Source organism: Rhinoderma darwinii, chromosome 13, assembly GCF_050947455.1.
Source record: "Rhinoderma darwinii isolate aRhiDar2 chromosome 13, aRhiDar2.hap1, whole genome shotgun sequence".
NCBI classification, from domain to species: domain Eukaryota; kingdom Metazoa; phylum Chordata; class Amphibia; order Anura; family Rhinodermatidae; genus Rhinoderma; species Rhinoderma darwinii.
Genome location: NC_134699.1, coordinates 43,778,494 through 43,798,611, shown reverse-complemented (window position 1 = coordinate 43,798,611; position 20,118 = coordinate 43,778,494). Strand labels below are relative to the sequence as shown.

General features: G+C 43.2%; 1 protein-coding gene across 2 annotated transcripts in view; it reads left to right on the top strand.

Annotated features, from left to right (window-relative positions):
* GRB2 (growth factor receptor bound protein 2) overlaps positions 1-20,118 on the top strand; it is a 59,719-nt gene that overhangs the window by 29,044 nt on the left and 10,557 nt on the right. For both annotated transcript variants that reach the window (XM_075846486.1, XM_075846485.1), the window contains exon 2: positions 3,677-3,890. In XM_075846486.1, the coding sequence (XP_075702601.1) occupies positions 3,813-3,890 (78 nt within the window). In that variant the 5' untranslated portion in view covers positions 3,677-3,812. The remainder of the gene's footprint in view (positions 1-3,676; positions 3,891-20,118) is intronic.

Sequence of the window (20,118 nt, the reverse complement as noted above, 5' to 3'; positions counted from 1 at the left end):
AGATGACCATTTAAGAGCTGTCTTTAATTCAGGCACCAAGTTGATTTGGAGCGTGTAACTGGTCTGGAGGAGGCTGAACTCTTAATGGTTGGTAGGGGATCAAATACTTATTTCTCTGTGCACAATGCAAATAAATATATATAATTTTGACAATGTGATTTTCTTCTTTTTTTTTAATATAATCTATCTCTCAATGGTAAAATTAACCTAGCCTAAAAATTCTAGACTGTTCATGACTTTGACAGTGGGCAAACTTACAAAATCAGCAAGGGATCAAATACTTATTTCCTTCACTGTGTGTGTGTGTGTGTGTGTGTATATGTATATGTATATGTATATATATATATATATATATATATATATATATATGTGTGTGTATATATATTGCCTTTTACACTGGCCGACACTTGGCCGGTGCAGCGAGCGCCGATCAACGAGACATTGTTGATCGGCGCTCATTTGCTCCTGTCACACGTAGCTATGGATGGGGACGAGCGGTTGTTGCTCCGATCACTCGTCCCCATCCATTATCATGTCGGCAGCGCGTCTTCCTGTTTACACAGGGAAATGTGCTGCCAGCAACGATAATATTTTACTTTTTTTAAAACGATATGACCAGCAGATGATGAAGCGTTTGCTCGTTCATTTGCTGATCGCTGCCCTGTTTACACAGGACACTTATCGGCAGCGAGCTTTCTATGAATGCTTGTCTGCCCGATAATCGCCCAGTGTAAAAACCCCTTAGGCGGGATTCACACGACAGGGTTTCCCGGCCGGGTGCCGGCCGTTCATAAATCGGCCCGCACCCGGCTGCATTAGGAATAATAGACCCCTAATGGGGCTATTCACACGACCGATTTTTTGACGGCCGGGAAAACCGGCCGTCAAAAAATAGGACATGCTCTATTTTCGGCCGGGTGCCCGGGCCGCCCGGCTCCCATAGAAGTCTATGGGGCCTGGTAATACCCGGCCATCACCGGAATGTGTCCCGAGTGATGGCCGGGTCTACCGTCGCTCGCGCACTCTCTCTCTCCTCCTCCTCACAGTACAGAGTGCATGTGAGGAGGAGGAGGGTCTTTTATTGCTCGCTGTAGGAGTCGGAATCCCCAATCCCCGGCCGGGGATTGGGGATTCCGCTACAGGAGAAGTGCGTGACTACACTGTCCATATATGGACACAGCGAAGTCACGCACTTCTGCAGCGGAATCCCTGACTCTATGGCCGGGGATGCCGCTACAGGGGAAGTGAGTGACTACACTGTCCATATATGGACACAGCGAAGTCACGCACTTCTGCAGCGGAATCCCCAACTCTATGGCCGGGGATGCCGCTACAGGAGAAGCGCATGACTACACTGTCCATATATGGACACAGCGAAGTCACGCACTTCTGCAGCGGAATCCCCGACTCTATGGCCGGGGATGCCGCTATAGGAGAAGTGAGTGACTACACTGTCCATATATGGACACAGTGACGTCACTCACTTCTGAAGCGGAATTCCTGACCTGTGGCAGGGAATTCCTCTTCAGGAGAAGTCAGTGACTGCACTGTCCATATATGGACATTGAAGTCAGTGACTTCTCCTGGAAGGGGGGGGGATGGGTGCAACCTACAGGGGGCTGGGTGGGATCACCTACAGGGGGCTGGGTGGCATCACCTACAGGGGGCTGGGTGACATCACCTACAGGGGGCTGGGTGGCATCACCTACAGGGGGCTGGGTGGCATCACCTACAGGGGGCTGGGTGGAATCACCTACAGGGGGCTGGGTGGAATCACCTACAGGGGGCTGGGTGGAATCACCTACAGGGGGCTGGGTGGAATCACCTACAGGGGGCAGGGTGGAATCACCTACAGGGGGCAGGGTGGAATCACCTACAGGGGGCAGGGTGGAATCACCTACAGGGGGCAGGGTGGAATCACCTACAGGGGGCAGGGTGGGTGGCATCACCTACAGGGGGCTGTGTGGCATCGCCTACAGGGGGCTGTGTGGCATCGCCTACAGGGGGCTGTGTGGCATCGCCTACAGGGGGCTGTGTGGCATCGCCTACAGGGGGCTGTGTGGCATCGCCTACAGGGGGCTGTGTGGCATCGCCTACAGGGGGCTGTGTGGCATCGCCTACAGGTGGCTGTGTGGCATCGCCTACAGGTGGCTGTGTGGCATCGCCTACAGGTGGCTGTGTGGCATCGCCTACAGGTGGCTGTGTGGCATCGCCTACAGGTGGCTGTGTGGCATCGCCTACAGGTGGCTGTGTGGCATCGCCTACAGGTGGCTGTGTGGCATCGCCTACAGGGGGCTGTGTGGCATCGCCTACAGGGGGCTGTGTGGCATCGCCTACAGGGGGCTGTGTGGCATCGCCTACAGGGGGCTGTGTGGCATCGCCTACAGGGGGCTGTGTGGCATCGCCTACAGGGGGCTGTGTGGCATCGCCTACAGGGGACTTGGTGGCATCACCTGCAGGGGCCTGTGTGGCATCACCTGCAGGGGGCTGGGTGGCATTACCTACAGGGGGCTGTGTGGCATTACCTACCAGGGGGGCTGTGGCATTATCTACAAAGGGCTGTGTGTGGCAACAAATTTAAATGAAATTCATCCTATTTTAAAACGGACAGGGAAAAAAACGGATGCAAATCGGGTCCAAATCGGCCGGTAAAAACGGCAACTCGGCCCGGAACGGATGCAAACCGGCCGGGAAAATCGGCCAAAAACGGCCGATTTTCCCGGCCGACACTCGGACCCTGTCGTGTGATTGAGGCCTTAAGGGACATTTTACAATGGCCAATTATTGGGAAAACGAGCGCTCACAAAAAGCTCGTTCTCGATAATTGCCCTGAGTAAACGGCAACAATCCGCCGATGAAGGAGCAAACGTTCGTTCATTGGCTGATTTATATAGTTTACACAGCCCAAAATATTATCGTTTTCTGCAGCACATCTTACTGTGTAAACAGGGAGATTCGCTGCCAACATGATAGAAATGTATGGGGTCGACCGCTTCTCCCCATACATTACTGACAATAGCTCCTTGGGAAAGGAGCAAACTAGCGCCAATCTACGAGCTATCTTGTTGATCGGTGCTCGTTTACACGACCCTAGTCAGGCCATGTAATTGGACCTTAACTTTAGGGAGCAATAGACTTATTCCTTAGACCACATTTTCTCTGCAGCTATACCCTTAAAAATCTATTTTCTTCCAAATGCCCCATGTTGCCTTCCTCTGTCTTCATATTTTTCAGCATTTATCTTGATAACCTCTATTGTCTGAAAAAAGTGTCTGTCGCAACATGTGCCCCAACTGAATGCAGAACAGCACCGAGGAAGTAGGCCCCATGGGCATTTGTCAGAAGTCTAGGTCCAGGCTAGTGTACATTCACCAATGCTTGGTTATCCCTTGCCGTTTTCTTCTGTTTTGACTTATAAATTTTTTTTTATATGGGGGTGTAGGGGGTGCTACAAAAATGGCAGTTCTCCATAAAAGCTGTTTTCTGAAACCGCTTTGAGTAATTCTGTATTGAACACATTTTTGTGTATGTATTATTATTATTTTTTTTTACTACTACTTAGAAGAACCTTTTTTTTTATTCTTTGGCATCCTATGCAATAAATAATATTATAGGGAAGAATTTATCCATTATGACTTCAAGAATTCTTCAATATAACCGCCTCCATTTCTTGCAGGCCGCAAGCACGTTTTCCTCTGAAACGTTGCCAGAGGTGGGTGACGAGACATTCGTGCTGCTCCAGGTGGCATTGACGTGGTGTGGGCAGTAGAGGGGTCCAGCCCTGTTTTAAAGGTCCCCGCAGGGCAGGGACCATGGAAGCCATAGCAAAATATGACTTTAAAGCAACAGCAGACGATGAACTAAGCTTCAAGCGAGGAGACATCCTGAAGGTGAGTGTTATTCGTGACGCACCAAGATGCGCCTTCACTTATGATGTAACATGTTATCGGCCTCTTTTCTGCTATTTTATAAAAGGTTCTGCAGAAGTTTTTGGTAATCCCATCCACTGAAACTGCCTGTCTGTGTTTCTGCTCGTTTGTGTTCATCTCACCCTAAGGAATACTTTTTTATTCTGGAACGTTCACACGCAGTGACCAGAAACGGCTGAAAATACGGAGCCGTTTTCAGGCGAAAAGAGCGCCTGATTTTCAGACGTTTTTGTAGCAACTCGCGTTTTTTGCTGCATATTTTACGACAGTTTTTGGAGCTGTTTTTCAATAGTCAATGAAAAACGCCTCCAAAAACGTCCCAAGAAGTGGCATGCACTTCTTTTTCACGGGCGTCTTTTTACGCGCCGTATTTTGACAGCGATGCGTAAAATGACACCTCGTGGGAACAGAACACCGTAAAATCCATTGCAAGCAATGGGCAGATGTTTGTAGGCGTAATGGAGCCGTTTTTTCAGGCGTAATTCGAGGCGTAAAACGCCCGAATTACGTCTGAAAACAGTGCGTGTGAACATACCCTTATTGCTCAATGTTCCCTCTTGACACCGCAATCACAAAGGCTGGAAAAGAAGGCAACGTTTATTATTCGCTTTAACCTCTTGGACCCATTTTTCGGATTTTAATTTTTTCCTCCCCACCTTTCAAAAGCCATAACTTGAGGGTTGAAGGCTTGATTTTTTTTTACAGGAGTTGTTGTTTTTCATGCCATTATTTAATGTGCCACATAATACTGGGAAATGGGAAAAAAATATATTTGTGGGGTGAAATGGGAAAGAAAAGCGATTCCCTCTTTTTGTTTTTTGGGTTTACGATGTTCATCGTGCGCTAAAAACGACATGTTAACTTTATTCTACTGGTCGAAATGGTTACGGAGATATCAAATTTATATTACCACATTTATAAAAGATAAAACTTTTTTTATTTTTCTGTTAATTGAGTGGTGTGACGTGACTTTTTTTGCAGGGTAGGGTATGGTTTCTATTGGAACCATTTTGGGGTACATGCAACTTTTTGATCACTTTCTATTCAATTTATTTGGGAGCTAAGGTGACCCAAAAACAGCAATTTGGACATTTTAATTTCAATTTTTTTTTTTACGGCTTTCGCCAGCTGGTTAACCCCTTCAGGACACAGCCTGTTTTGGCCTTGTAGCCACAGGTGATTTTTTTTCAAATCTGACATATGTTAGTTGATGTAGTAATAGCTTTGGAATGCTTTTACCTTTCCAAGCGATTCTGATATTTTCTCGTGACATATTGTACTTTACGTCTGTGAAAAAATTTGGTCAATAAATGCAGTATTTATTTGTGAAAAACACCAAAATTTAGAGAAAATTTGCACAACATTGCATTTTTCTAAATTTGAATGTGTCTGCTTGTAAAACAGATAGTAATACCACACACAATAGTGACTAGTTACCATTCCCCATATGTCTACTTTATGTTTTCATAGTTTTTTGAACATCCTTTTATTTTTCTAGGACGTTACAAGGCTTTGAACTTTAGCAGCAATTTCTCACATTTTCAAGAAATTTCCAAAACCTATTTTTTCATGGACCAGTTCAGTTCTGAAGTGGCTTTGAGGACCTTTATATATTAGAAACTCCCCATAAATCACCCCATTTTAAAAACTTCACCCCTCAAAGTATTCAAAACCGCATTCAGAAAGTTTCTTAACCCTTTAGACGTTTCACAGGAATTAAAGCAATGTAGAGGTGTAATTTACAAATGTAATTGTTTTTGCAGAAATTCATTTGTAATAGAAAAATTTCTGTAACACAGAAGGTTTTACATGAGAAACGCAACTCAATATTTATTGCCCAGATTCTGCAGTTTTTAGAAATATCCCACATGTGGTCCTAGTGTGATAATGGTCCGAAACGCAGGCCTCAAACAAAGGAGCACCTAGAGGATATTGAAGCGTATTACGTATACATATATAATCAATTGTTGAACGATTAATAACGTTATGAACGAATCTAACAATCAATTATTTGATATGTAGAATTAATAACTTATATATATATATATATATATATATAATAACATGTGCGCATATCTATACCACATTATAAAGAGAGAAAAAATCAGGCAGCACTCTGTTAATGTAGTGAAAAAAGAGGGTACTTTTATTGTCCCATAGGCAACGTTTCAGCTCCTTCCCCTGGAGCCTGAGAAAGGCTCCAGGGGAAGGAGCTGAAACGTTGCCTATGGGACAATAAAAGTACCCTCTTTTTTCACTACATTAACGGAGTGCTGCCTGATTTTTGCTCTTTGTATATTTGGGATCTTGGTCTATCCCTTTGGGCTTGCACCCACGCTATACCGGTGCTGCTGGATCCATTTTGTCTATCTATACCACATTATAGATATATATGTCATTAATTAAATCACAACTAAATTATGACAACCCTAATAAATAATGAATTTATGAACAACCCTAACAATAAATCAATATATTTAGAATTTACAGACGTGTAAAATATATGAAGAGATTTATATAAGTATATGTGTGTAGACATATATATTACATGTACGTATATATCTATATGATGATATAGATATATAACATCCCTAATTATAAATTTTTAGTATTAACAAATTTCAAATATGTCTATATATAATATATAGTACGTACGTACGTACGTACGTACGTATATACATTTATTATAAGCCCTAATTGATTATTAATTACCCTAATCTGAGTACTATCTAAACTATCTACCTAACAGACTACCTAAGCTATAACTAGCTGCCTACACTGAACTATCTACCTAACAGACTACCTAAGCTATAACTAGCTGCCTACACTGAACTATCTACCTAACAGACTACCTAAGCTATAACTACCTGCCTACACTACACTATCTATGTGGAGGTGTTTTTGTGTGTTTCACAGTCGGTGTGTCTTTATATGAGACACACAGCAGCTGCTCGGCACAGCTTCTTCTCCCCCACGGTCTCAGAACGATCTGACAGGGAGGGAGGAGAAACCTTGTAACGAACAGGTGAAAGTTTGTTGCTGCAACAAACTTTGCTGTGAACACCATGATTAGTTTATCATGGTGATCACGTCATCGGGACCGACACCAATCCGGTCCTGATGTCTTCTCTCAGCACTACGGCTGCTAGTAGCAGCGTGTGCTGAGAGATTCAGAGCACAGGGAGAGCGCTGTGCACGCTGTTCTGACACCACGTACATTAACGGGCTGCAGGAGAAAGGCCCAGCACTGCAGCCCGTTAATCTACGTGGGCTGGTCGTGAAGGGGTTAAATAACGTTCTATTATAATAGTTCAGACTTTCACGGACGCGGCGATACCAGTTAGGTTCATTCTTATTATTTTTTTAACATTACTTTAGGAAAAAATGGGGAAACGTTTTTTAAATTTTTTTTTTTTTTGGTACATTAAGAAATACTATATTTTACTTTTTTAATATATATATATATATATATCTCCAAGAAGAAAATTCAGCAGCACTCCAATGATCAAGGTGAAAAAAAAGTGAAATTTATTGTGCCAACATGGCAATGCAACGTTTCCGTCCCACTTTGGGACCTTTCTCAAGCATAGTGATACATACATATTCAGTGGTTTATATAGTGTGTATCCAATCAGTATCGTCAATCTCATTAAAATAATGAGGTTGATATATACATCTCAAAACAACGTGATACAAACAATGAAAGAGTATCGAAGTGACATAAATCGATACATATAGTGAAAACAATAAGTTGATGTTAAAAGCAACATAAAACATACATTTTTCATGCAAGAAAAGACATAATTCCATAAAACACAATATTCACCAGCTGGGTGAAAATCGGAGACTGCACGACCACTCAGCCAATCAGAAAGCAGGTATTGTTGTTTGACGTATGACGCCTGTCATTCACAGCCCGTATCTGTCCGGCTCCAATGCGCATGCGTCGGATCAGTCCGGACCGGATATGACGTCTCGCTTTAGTAACTAGGATACCGATCGTTAGTAAACAGAGTCCTCTCAGCATTCAATTATACGTGGTTGATCAGTATATCCCGGAGATGACATGTTGCTCCGAGAGTTTAACATATCGATCGCCAAAAAACTATTGTATACAATATAGATAGGAAATATAAATCAAATAAGAAAATTGCTCATCCTGTCTTCACACAGCACCTAAAGGGTAAATATACCCAAATGTTATACCTGCATGGAAATAGGCAGTTTACCGCACATCATAATTAGAAGGTCAAAAGATTATTCATGATAATATATAAGTAAATAAACCAGTAGAGTCCACACGAGGAAGACGGGATCCCGATCACATTCTGTGTTCGGCGGTCTCCGTCATTCAGGTTCGTGGAAAGAAACGCACACAGCTGTCGTGTACGCGATCCCAGCCATATCGCCTATAACTCGTGTAGCGGACTCAAGGTATTTTGAAATAATAAAAATAAAAAAGAAGGGAGAGATGTGCCGTAAATACAACCCAGCCCAAATTTAAGATCCTTTTCAGTATGACCATGATCAGTGAAATGTTTTGCCACAGGTAAGTCACATTTCTTTTTTCTTATGGAGTACCGATGGTTATTCAACCTGGTTTTAAAATCGCATGTAGTTTCTCCTACATACAGTAAGTGGCAGGGGCACCAAAGTACGTAAATAACCCAGTCTGTATCACAGGTTACATGGTGTTTAATCTTAAATGTCTTATGTGTCACAGGATGATCAAAAGTATTCCCCCTCTGCATAAGATTGCAATTAATGCATCTATGGCATGGGAAATTCCCTGGTCTTAAAGACTTTAACAATGCTTGTTTCCCTTTCAGCTGTTGTTCACCAACTCTGGTTTTGACAAGATTATCACGTAGATTCTTAGATCTACGATAGGACATTAAAGGCGGGTTGTTTAGTTCACAGATATGGTTATAGCTATTTTTGATGATAGGCCAATGTCTATTCAAAATGCTGGAGACACTGCCACTTAACGAATTATATGTGGATATAAATGGTATCCGTTTACTTTTAATGTGTTTACACGGCTTAGTCAATGTTTCCCTCGGAATACTCTTAATCTTCATTTTGTGAGTATATAATAAATGTTTAGGGTATCCCCTTTGTGCAAAATTGGAAATCATGAGGTCTAAGGACGTGTCTAAATCATTCGGATCATCCACAATCCGTTTTGCTCTCATCATCTGACTAAATGGCAAAGACCGTATCATGTTCTTAGGATGACAACTCTCAAATTGTAAAAGGGTATTACGATCTGTGTCTTTCGTATATAACCCAGTGGTCAGGACATTATCCCTCAGCATTACATTGACATCCAAAAATTGTACCATCTCATTGGAATAGGTCATAGTAAACCGGATATTGTGATCAATCTGATTAAGGAACTGATGGAAAGATTCCAAGTTCGTTACAGTATCAGTCCAGATGAGGAAGACATCGTCTATGTATCTCCACCACCCCAGTACATGAGTGAAGTGGTGGGACACATAGACGCATGTCTCCTCCATCATGTCCATGAAAATATTGGCGTAGGTAGGGGCCATGTTAGACCCCATAGCCGTACCTTTTAATTGAATGTACAATTTCTCATCGAACATGAAGTAATTATTGGTCAAAATAAGTTCTAAGAGAGACATAATGAATTCCCTGCATGGGATATCATAATCAGAATCCATAAGTCTCCGTCTCACTGCCTCAATACCTCTATCATGTCCTATAGAGGTATAAAGGGAGACAACATCGAAAGACACCAACAGGGCTCCTGCTGGGGGTCTTGTCTGTTTTAATTTCTGCAGGAAATCTGTGGTGTCCCTAATATAGGACTTAGTACCTGTTGCAAATTGTCTCAACGAAAATTGAGATATTATTTAAAAGGGAACCCCTGCCTGATACAATCGGGCGGCCTGGCGGATTCACTAATCCCTTGTGAATCTTGGGAAGTAAATAAAGACAAGGAGTATTTGGATGATCTATAAGCAAAAAGGTATATAACGCAGAATCGATAATACCCTCATCAAATGCTGATGTCAAGAAATTTTTGATCTTCTTCTCAATATCACACCTGGGGTCAGTTTTTAACAGTTTGTAAATATCTGTGTCACTCAATTGTCTATGAGCTTCTGACATATATGTTACGGTATCCATAACCACGACCGCACCCCCTTTGTCAGCGGGTTTGATGGTGAGGTCGTGGTCATGGATCAGCTCATGCATAGCTGTCATTTCTGCAGTAGTGATGTTAGGGTGGTTAAGACAATCATTATTCTGTACACGTAATTTAGACAGATCTTTCTTGACTAACAACATATGTTTCAATAGAATTTGATATCACAGGCGGCTGAAAGCCACTTTTGTTAAATAAACCAAAGTCCTTAAGACAAATGGGTTTAGATTCAGTCTCCACTATATTGTCGTGGGGCTTAGAATCAAACCACACTTTCAGTTTAATTGATCTAATGAAATTATATAAATCAAGTTCCAATTGGAACCAATCTAAACGTTGACTCGGACAAAAAGAAAGGCCTCTGGCCAACAATTGCAACTGTGCATCAGACAATATATGGGAAGAAATATTTACCACGGTTTCACTACACTCCTTTTTTGGTTGTTGTACACAGTCCTCTGATTCAATTGACGCTGTTGTCTTTGTGAGCGGGTTCTTCCTTCCTCGGTTTCTTTTACGTCCTTCCCTCCTGGTGGATTTGGTCTTCTGTGCTCCATACTTGTTCCTCCTAAAAAATCACTGGCCTGATTTTCATATCGATATTGACCATTTTCCTTTTGTCGATGTTCCTGATATCGATTTTCTCTACCGAAATATTTCTTAAGATCACGTCCCCTTTGTTCCCTCCTCAATGGATCCATCATTCGATCGTTAGAACGGTCCCATGTAAATATTTGACCTGTTTTATAATCCAGTTGATCTCTATACCATTTGCGTTTTTTGACCTCCTCTGTTTCAGCTCGTGTTTTAGACAGAGTGACCTGTAGTTTTTCCATGTGCAATCCAAATTCCTCAATAGGCATAAGGGTTCGTAATGTATCACTCAGTTCTTGAACTTTATTTTTTAATTTGATCAGGTCTCGATGTAGGAAATCCATGTTTAGCAATATCGTGTCAAGGGTGTAATTATTTGACAGTTGCTCGTATTTAGATCTAAATTCTTCATGTTGTACATGCATAGTTGGTTTCATCTGTGGGCGCATCCCACGAGGGACATCTTATTCTTATAATACTGACCAAGTGTCAATAGATGTAAATCGACATTGATCAATTTCTTGGACTCAAACTCCAAATTCCGCTTAACATCTGGTAATGACGGTGTGCTCAAAAAGGAAACGTCACCTTCCGCTCCGTTCAGAATTCTGGCGATATCCTCCTCCGTAAAAACAACAGCAGTGTTGGCAGACGATATATCGTTGTTAACATCATTTCGTTCCATCGTGAAAACAATTTAGTATACTCTGATAGTAGGTGCCAGCTGATAGGATCCAATACACACCAGTAGAAAAAACGGCAGCACTCTATTTCAACGTACAAATTCCAATAATGAAGGGTGCCAGCTGATAGTCCCGATCCAAAGACCATACGCATATCCAAGAAGAAAATTCAGCAGCACTCCAATGATCAAGGTGAAAAAAAAGTGAAATTTATTGTGCCAACATGGCAATGCAACGTTTCCGTCCCACCTTGGGGACTTGAACCAGTGATCGTTTGATCGCTTGTATGATGTACTGCAATACTGATGTATGCCAGTATTTTGCTATACTGACAGTCCGCTTTATTGGAGTACAAAGAAGGCAGACCTGGAGGCCTTCATTAGGCCACCAGGCTACCATAAACAACCATTGGACCTCCGCGATCATGTCATGGGGGCTGGACGATTTCACGTCAGAGGGGCCACCCCCTTATTTTAACGGCTTAGATGCTACGGTCGCAATTGACCGTGGCATCTAAGTGGCTAAACAGGTGGAATCGAAGTGATCTTTGATTCCGATACAGCCGACACCCGCTCAGTATGGAGCGCGCTCCATACTTCCCCTTGGCGGCTGTCACGTGTAGTTATGTGACATGTCGCCAAGGGGTTAAAAGGGAGTTGTCAGATTATCAAACCTATTTGTTGAATACAGAAATCCTTTGTGATTAGGCCTTCTGGAATGATGCATTCGTTTTTCAACTAGTTGTTTTATTTCTTGTGTGTGTTTAGGGTACTTTTGCTGTGTTTTTCCCCGTGTCTTTGTTTTTTAATTGCGATATATATCACCAACTGCAGTTGTTTTAGAAGCCTTTCTTTGCCTTACATGCATTGCACACATTCTGACTTCTGTCACTTCAAAAATTCTACCATTTCATCAGTCCATGAAAACTTCAGATGTCCAGTTTCAGTTCTCTTTTTATTATTTTTGTCTTTTTCCTTTTCTCAGTGTTCTTGACAGCGACACATTCTTTCTGATCCATAGCGTTGAGTTGTCTTTTCAGAATGGAAGAAACACCTGTGAGTTTGTTGATATCTGAAGCACGAGTGGATCTTGAATGAAAGCATTAACCACTTAATGACAAGGCCTTCATGACCAGCTACATTTTTTCATTTTTACCTCCCTGCCTTTCAGCAGCCATAACTTTATTTTTCAGCGTAGTTTTACTACTTTGTAATTTTATATTTCTTGTTCGTTACATTGGGGGTTACAGTCCATGGTTTATGTTTTGTTGCCACTAGGAGGCTTGAAAATATACCCTGCCCACAGACACTTAGCTGAGTGTCTCAGGAGGCAGACACTTCGTTTGATAGCAGCAGAGTCTTTACAATTTTCTTTTCATTTAAATTTTATTATTTTTATCATGAAGAACTAGGGTCACAGGGTCTCCGTATGTTCCTATTCGGCGGGTGCACAATGTCATATGCAAATGCACTGTTGTACAACCTGCCTATGAAGACAAGTGGGACAAGAGCGCCATCTCCTCTGTCACCCACCAGCTTAAGGAGGACCTCTACCACCTCTCGCACCACTGTCCCCTTAGTAAAGGCGGTAACACTGACGGGGTGCTCCTACTGCTCAGTACATGTGGGAGAGAAAGGGTTGGGTGAGTGTTACTTAACCCCCCAATCTGGGTCGCCGCTTGTGCACTGTGGCCGCCTATTCCCTGGGTCTTTTCCTTAATCCTCTCTGCACTCCCAGACACTTTTGCAGACTGCACAAATTTTTACTGTATGGCCGGCGCCATTACCCCTGCAGTACTATTTTGCTCTCCGCTATTCAGGCAGAGGGGGGGCCTTCTCTATAGTATGCACCAATAGCGCTCCAGTGCACTTTTTTCATGGGGAATCCTCCTGATTGGTCAGTCTACTCCGCCAGTGGTCAATCACACGTTCCGTGGGCGGTGCTTCAGTGTTACCCTCTGCTCGCCTCCATTTGGATGGACTCTGCTGGAGACATAGGACCTCTTGAACAGAGCTGCTGCTTCTTGCCTCAGGAGGTCTTCTGACATCTTGGAACCGTGTAGGGTCAGCCCTTGCTTGGAAGTTAGTACACTTCTCTAGCAAAGCTAAGTGAAGCAGCCAATACCCCCTGAATAGGAGCACTCCTTGCTACACAGTTTTTTTGTTCTGTTTCTTCCTTTTCAGTGTGAAGTTAAGTAACCCTTTTTAGTGCCGTGTCTGACCCTAAAGGGGAACCGTCATGCCGGACAACCTTTGCCATTTATTATGCCTTCTCAAATTGCAATACTACATTTCTGTGCGGTCAGTCTGCTTCCTTATGTGATGCATGCTGCCCTTTAGCCAAATGCCTGCGACTTCTGCCATCCCCAGTGTTGCTCACACCTGGTATGATGGGTGTGGATCCGGAATGGGCTAACTCCCTTTTCTGGACGGTTGATAACGTAGAGAACATTACTCAGTCCATTCTGCCTCTTGTTCTGCCAGTCCTCTTATGGACGGGGTGAACATGTCTTCCCTTCGTGGCTGACCCCGGAAGTAGAGCAGAGCTTCATTTTCACCATCCTTTTCGGTTTCACCCCATTCTATGTCGGCAGGATATTTCTGGTCCTGAAGTTAAGTCTGGTGCCTCCTTTCCTCCCAGAGAGGTGTTTTGTCTGACTTTGAGTTATCTGATTCTGACTTCTATTCAGTTGGTAAGGGTTCTAGTGTTCTACATCTACCCACCTCAGTGGAGGTGCTAATTAAAGCTGTCCGTGACACGCTTCAGGTCACTGATTCTGCCCCTTCTACTGACTGCATTTCTTTCCTTCAGCCCCAACGTTCTCGGGCTGCTTTTCCAGCCCACTCGGAAAATGGAATGGAAGCACCCGGTCAAGAGGTTTTTCCACTCTGGCCATTTGGATGTTTTCTACCCCTTTTCAAGAGGGCAGTACTTTTGCCTGGGTGTGGACTCCGGTGGTAGATCCTCCAGTTTCTCGCCTTGCCAATGCCACTACCTTGCCGATGGCAGATTCCACTTCCTTCAAGGATCCCCTGGATCGCCGCATGGACTCTTTTGCTAAAACCACTTTTGAGGCCTCAGGCTATGCCCTTCACTAAATTTTTGCATCTGTCTGGGTTAGCAGAGCCATCACTGAATGAGCTCACAAACTCAGTCATGGCCTGTTTTCAGGCCGTCCTCAGGAGGAACTAGTTAACATCTTTCACCTTATCTCCAATGCGTCCAAGTCAAAATTCCCGCCTGATGGCGCAGCATTCTGCTTCCTTTGCCGTTATTGGTAGGACCACCTAGCTCAAGGCTTGGTCTGCTGATTCAGCCTCCAAGTGCTCCCTGACTGATCTGTCTTGTCAGGGTCTCGTCTCTTTGGGCCTATGTTTGAAGAGATTATCTCGGAAGCCACGGGTTGCAAAAGCACCCATCTTCCTCAGAATAGACCTAAGCGCACTACCCCAGCTAAAAAGACAGGTCCGTGTTTTCGTTCCTTTTGTGGTTTCTCCAACACGACTTCCTCCAGACCGCAGACTCACCAGGATCAGAAGGCCAAACCTTCCTTCAAGACCCGTCTTTCCAGCATACCTGTCCTCCACCTGTAAAGTTTCTAACCCGCAAGGCCACTTCTGCCTGAAGATGCACCCCCACTCGACTTGCCTCGGGTGGGGGGGGGGGGGGTGGGCATGCTTCTGCACTTCAAAGATGTCTGTGTCTCTCATATTTCGATGCTTGCGTTCAAGAGGTAATATCTTTAGTACACAAAATCAAATTTGCCAGCCTCCCGCCAGAGCATTTCTTGTAGTCAGCTGTTCCACAGTCCCCATCCAGGATGGCACTTTTTTTTTTTTTTTCCCGGGCAGTCGACTCTCTGCTTCTTCAGAAGGTCAATCCGGAACGGATGTAATCTCCAGACCCTAGAGTCAGTTGGAGTTCCAGCCAGAGAAGTTACAATAAGAGCAGGGTGGTCTCATATACCCCTAGGAGAAGATCTGGAAATACCATAGCAAGGTGTATTCTGGAGAATGTTTTGTGGGCTGTGGAATAATACGAATATGACCTATTTATTGGGAACTTCCAATGCCATCTATGAAATGAAGTGCGGAAGACCATAAGATGTGCAGAGGCCGGGTCAATACCACTTGTACGATCCACCGAGGCATAAGGCACCGCATTAAAGTCCCCAACACATAAAATTGGGCCCACAGGTAAGGCCGACCACTTCCCAGTCACCAACTCCGGTAGTGCTGGATCTAAGGCCCTATGCACACAACCGTAATTTTGATCCGCAATTACGGACTGTAATTGCGGATAAAAGTACGGACCCATTCATTTCTATTGCCCACAGACACCTTCCCGTATATTTATATATTTTTTTCTTCTGGATCCTTGCTGAATACTCGCGCACTGCTGCCACCTAGTGAATGTTTTCAAAACTGTACATTGGATTACAAATACTGTACTTGAATATACATTTATATCTGGACATGGCAAGGGTTTCCCCCTCTTGCCACCCTTCCATCCCAGGAAAATATTATTGTCTCTAGAATCTGGACTCCTAAGACTATTTTTGTGGCTGACTTTCTACGCATTTGTTGTTAAATGTATTCACACGTTTTTTTTTTTATCGATGCTGATCTTCTAGAATGTGAGGGAGCGTCTTCCTAAATCTCTGTCTGTCTGCCTCTTCCCATGCTACGGTAATGGACAAATTCCTACATGTCTTCTCAGCTTCTATCTCAGTGACTGACCCGCAAATCACAGGGGTCTTGTTCCATGTGCCCAGCCATGACCAAAGGAAAAACTTCTAAAGACAAGCAGGGACCTAAACCCTGCCTACACCTGCGTAATCCACGGCTTGCCCACCGACACCTGAACTTCTCCTTACTGGGGACATTGCTTGTCACCACCAGATATCCCTGTAACCTCCAGACATGGAACACCAACACGCCACTGTACTGGCGGAGGAAGTTTCTCGTTTACTAATGCCGCTGTTTGACAAACGGATGGATTTATTTCATTCATTAACTCTGCATTGGCACAAATTACGGAGAACGCACCAAAAAAATCACGGACCCGGAGAATCGGGTGATCATATCTGAGACTTCATTATCTGACCTTGATAACTCCGTAGCCCAACGTCCGAACACAAATTATTCTGAGGGACGAACTGGAAGACCTTGAAAACAGGGATAGGCGTAATAATCTTCGCTTCGTGGGAGTCCCGGGAAATGTAGCCGGTGACGACCTTCTATTATTCTTTACTAAAATTGGAAATAAAAGGAGACACGGCGCCACATAGTGCAAAGTAAAAGCAGGATAGGGCAGAGGAGCAATCTTGTTTACGAAAACGCTCACCTGGCCCAAGAACACAAAGGTAGTGGTAGTAATGAAACTGCTGCTGCCAAGTCCAAATCACAACAAATGGGGTTTGTTGTCCCGAAAATATTTGTAAAAAAATATAAAAATAGGACCATCGGCGCTGCACGATGAGACAGAAGATTAAACGACTTGGATGACCATCATGGCAATATTTAATGAAGGGCTACGCGTTTCGACACCGAACTGGTGTCTTCATCAGGCCAGTACAGACTGTGCAGAAATATCATACATTTATATACATACTGGGAAGCAAACAAGAACCGCCAAAAACACAGCAGGTCAAAGATCAAAGGTCAGATACATTACAAATTAAACACATGACAAAAGGGACAATAATGATAGCTAAAAATATGGTGTGATAACACCACATCAGACATAGGGTACATATGTTAATAAATGAACGCTAGAACATTAAAAACATTGGCCGAAAGGACCAATACGGCTCACCTTGCCGACTTTGTATGAGGCAAAACATTAGTGAAACATTACCTGAGTGGTCCCAATCATAACCACAACGGTAAATAGTTGATACTTATCTATATTGAGCATAGGTTATTGATAAAAAATGCACTAAACTCGCTGGATTTCAATGCCGCTGAAGTGGCGTCCCCGGTTGCCTAGCAACCCAGGCAGCACTAGAGCCGGAAGTCCGTACTGAGAAGCGATCTGAACCGCATACAAACTTGGAGGTAAATAACACGATCAGATGTAATAATTACACGATCGAATGTGTGGGGAATCCTTTACAACAAGTAAGGGAATTCACAATGGGTTGAAGTACAACATATTAAAATACAAAGACATACAAATACGCGTATTAAAATATTAAAACATATTATGCTTGGCAACTAGGGACGCGTATTTGTATGTCTTTGTATTTTAATATGTTGTACTTCAACCCATTGTGAATTGCGTATTGTGAATTGCATTGTGTATGCGGTTCAGATCGCTTCTCAGTACGGACTTCCGGCTCTAGTGCTGCCTGGGTTGCTAGGCAACCGGGGACGCCACTTCAGCGGCATTGAAATCCAGCGAGTTTAGTGCATTTTTTATCAATAACCTATGCTCAATATAGATAAGTATCAACTACTTACCGCTGTGGTTACGATTGGGACCACTTAGGTAAAGTTTCACTAATGTTTTGCCTCATACAAAGTCGGCAAGGTGAGCCGTATTGGTCCTTTCGGCCAATGTTTTTAATGTTCTAGCGTTCATTTATTAACATATGTACCCTATGTCTGATGTGGTGTTATCACACCATATTTTTAGCTATCATTATTGTCCCTTTTGTCATGTGTTTAATTTGTAATGTATCTGACCTTTGATCTTTGACCTGCTGTGTTTTTGGCGGTTCTTGTTTGCTTCCCAGTATGTATATAAATGTATGATATTTCTGCACAGTCTGTACTGGCCTGATGAAGACACCAGTTCGGTGTCGAAACGCGTAGCCCTTCATTAAATATTGCCATGATGGTCATCCAAGTCGTTTAATCTTCTGTCTCATCGTGCAGCGCCGATGGTCCTATTTTTATATTTTTTTACAAATATCTTCTATTATTCTTGGTATGGGATCTCACTTCTGTCTTACAATTGGATATTGCTCCAGATCCCCTCACCATTCAAAGGGCGCTTAGGATCGGACCTCCGTGGGGGGAGAGAGACACCAGATCTCGCCCAGTAATAGCAAAATATCAGGGCGATTAAGGAACGTATCTTAAGGGCTTAAAGAAAAAATATTAACTTTCAAGTTCGTAGACACAAGATGAATGTTTTTTTAAGACTTTACTTTAAAACAATAGACGTTTACACCTGTTTTGCCGTCATCTTCATGAGCACAACATCAGATTCCAACTCCTTTATCCGGCACGTCTTAAAGTGATCGAGAATAGAAGGACCGTCGTTTATGAAGATCCAGGAGATGCCCGCAGACCGTTTATGCGAGATAATCCTGACTAACTTGCTCTCAGATCTAATGGGAACGTTCTCTCTCTCTTTTTTTCTTAATATGTGCTTCCTCAATGAGTGCCTACATTGTTTCAGATGCTGACTATTGTCCGTCTATTAAGTCTATTAAGTCTATTGGGGATAAGCAGCGTTGAGATATTGAGGAATTATAGATATTTTTATCCTTGTTGTCACATTGAGTTGCTACAAAGTGATACTATTGGTCCGTTACACGCGAGTGGTTGATGGAATATCCTATGTGCGTGAAGAGGTCACTGAGTGATTTCTGGAAATCCTGGAAGTGTGATCGTTCTGACCACGTGATCGTGATCAGAGGTCCACATACCCGCGCGTGGATGAGCAATAGTCATTTTTTTTATTACAATGACGAAGGTCTGACATGCTAATGTGCTGCTTCCCCTCTCTTTTCTCTGTTCTATATCTCCGCTGCTTACCTTTAGGAGCATAATTATATATGGATTTTTTCCATTATGGACCTTGTGACTATTGTGTGCGGTGGATTCGGATCGGTTACTTGGCAACTCAGGACGCCGTCAGTTATGATGCTTACGCCGTGGGACGCATGGTGTCGTCACCACGTGTCTTGAGCGTCCTGTTGCCTGGCAGCTGGACACTTCCGCGTCTACCCTTCACGCATGGGCACTCCATACCGGTATATTTTTTATCACAACGCAGATTACAGCTGAGCACCGCCACGAAACCTGTTAGTTATGTATACTAATAAAAACCTGAAGTTCTGATTGGTGAGTGGCTCTACAACACTTTATTCTAACACAACTGAGGCATATTTGATTGTGTCGTAATCACCTGATTTTAAGAATTTTTGTATGTTTTATCGTTGTTCACGATATTTTGTATGAGCACTTGCACTTTATGTATCAAATTGACATCTTGATTGATACCTTACATTACTTGTTGATGATGATTTTTTGCACTAAGCACTCTATTTGTATACTAATGAGAGTAATTATGCAAATTGATCTCTGCCCTATATATGTTTGCAGTATTTTGATCTGTCACTATGCTTGATAAAGATCCTATTGCAGGATTGAAACGTCGCTTTGTGTTTGACTGAATAAACCACCTTTTCTTCATACTGGAGTGTTGCAAGTTTTCTCTTTTCATATATGATATTCCGTCGGACTGTGTGTGTGTGTGTGTGTGTGTGTGTGTGTGTGTATATATAAAAATCAAGCAGCACTTCAGAGAGCTATAGCAAAAGCGCGTAGGTGCTTTATTAATAGGTCAGTCAGGTGCGAACACACACACACACACACACACACACACACACACACACACACACACACACACACACGTACACGTACACGTACGTTCCGGCCAATAGGTCACTTGTGGCCTCCATCTGACAAAGCCCTGTGGACATGTTTAGCGTGTAAAA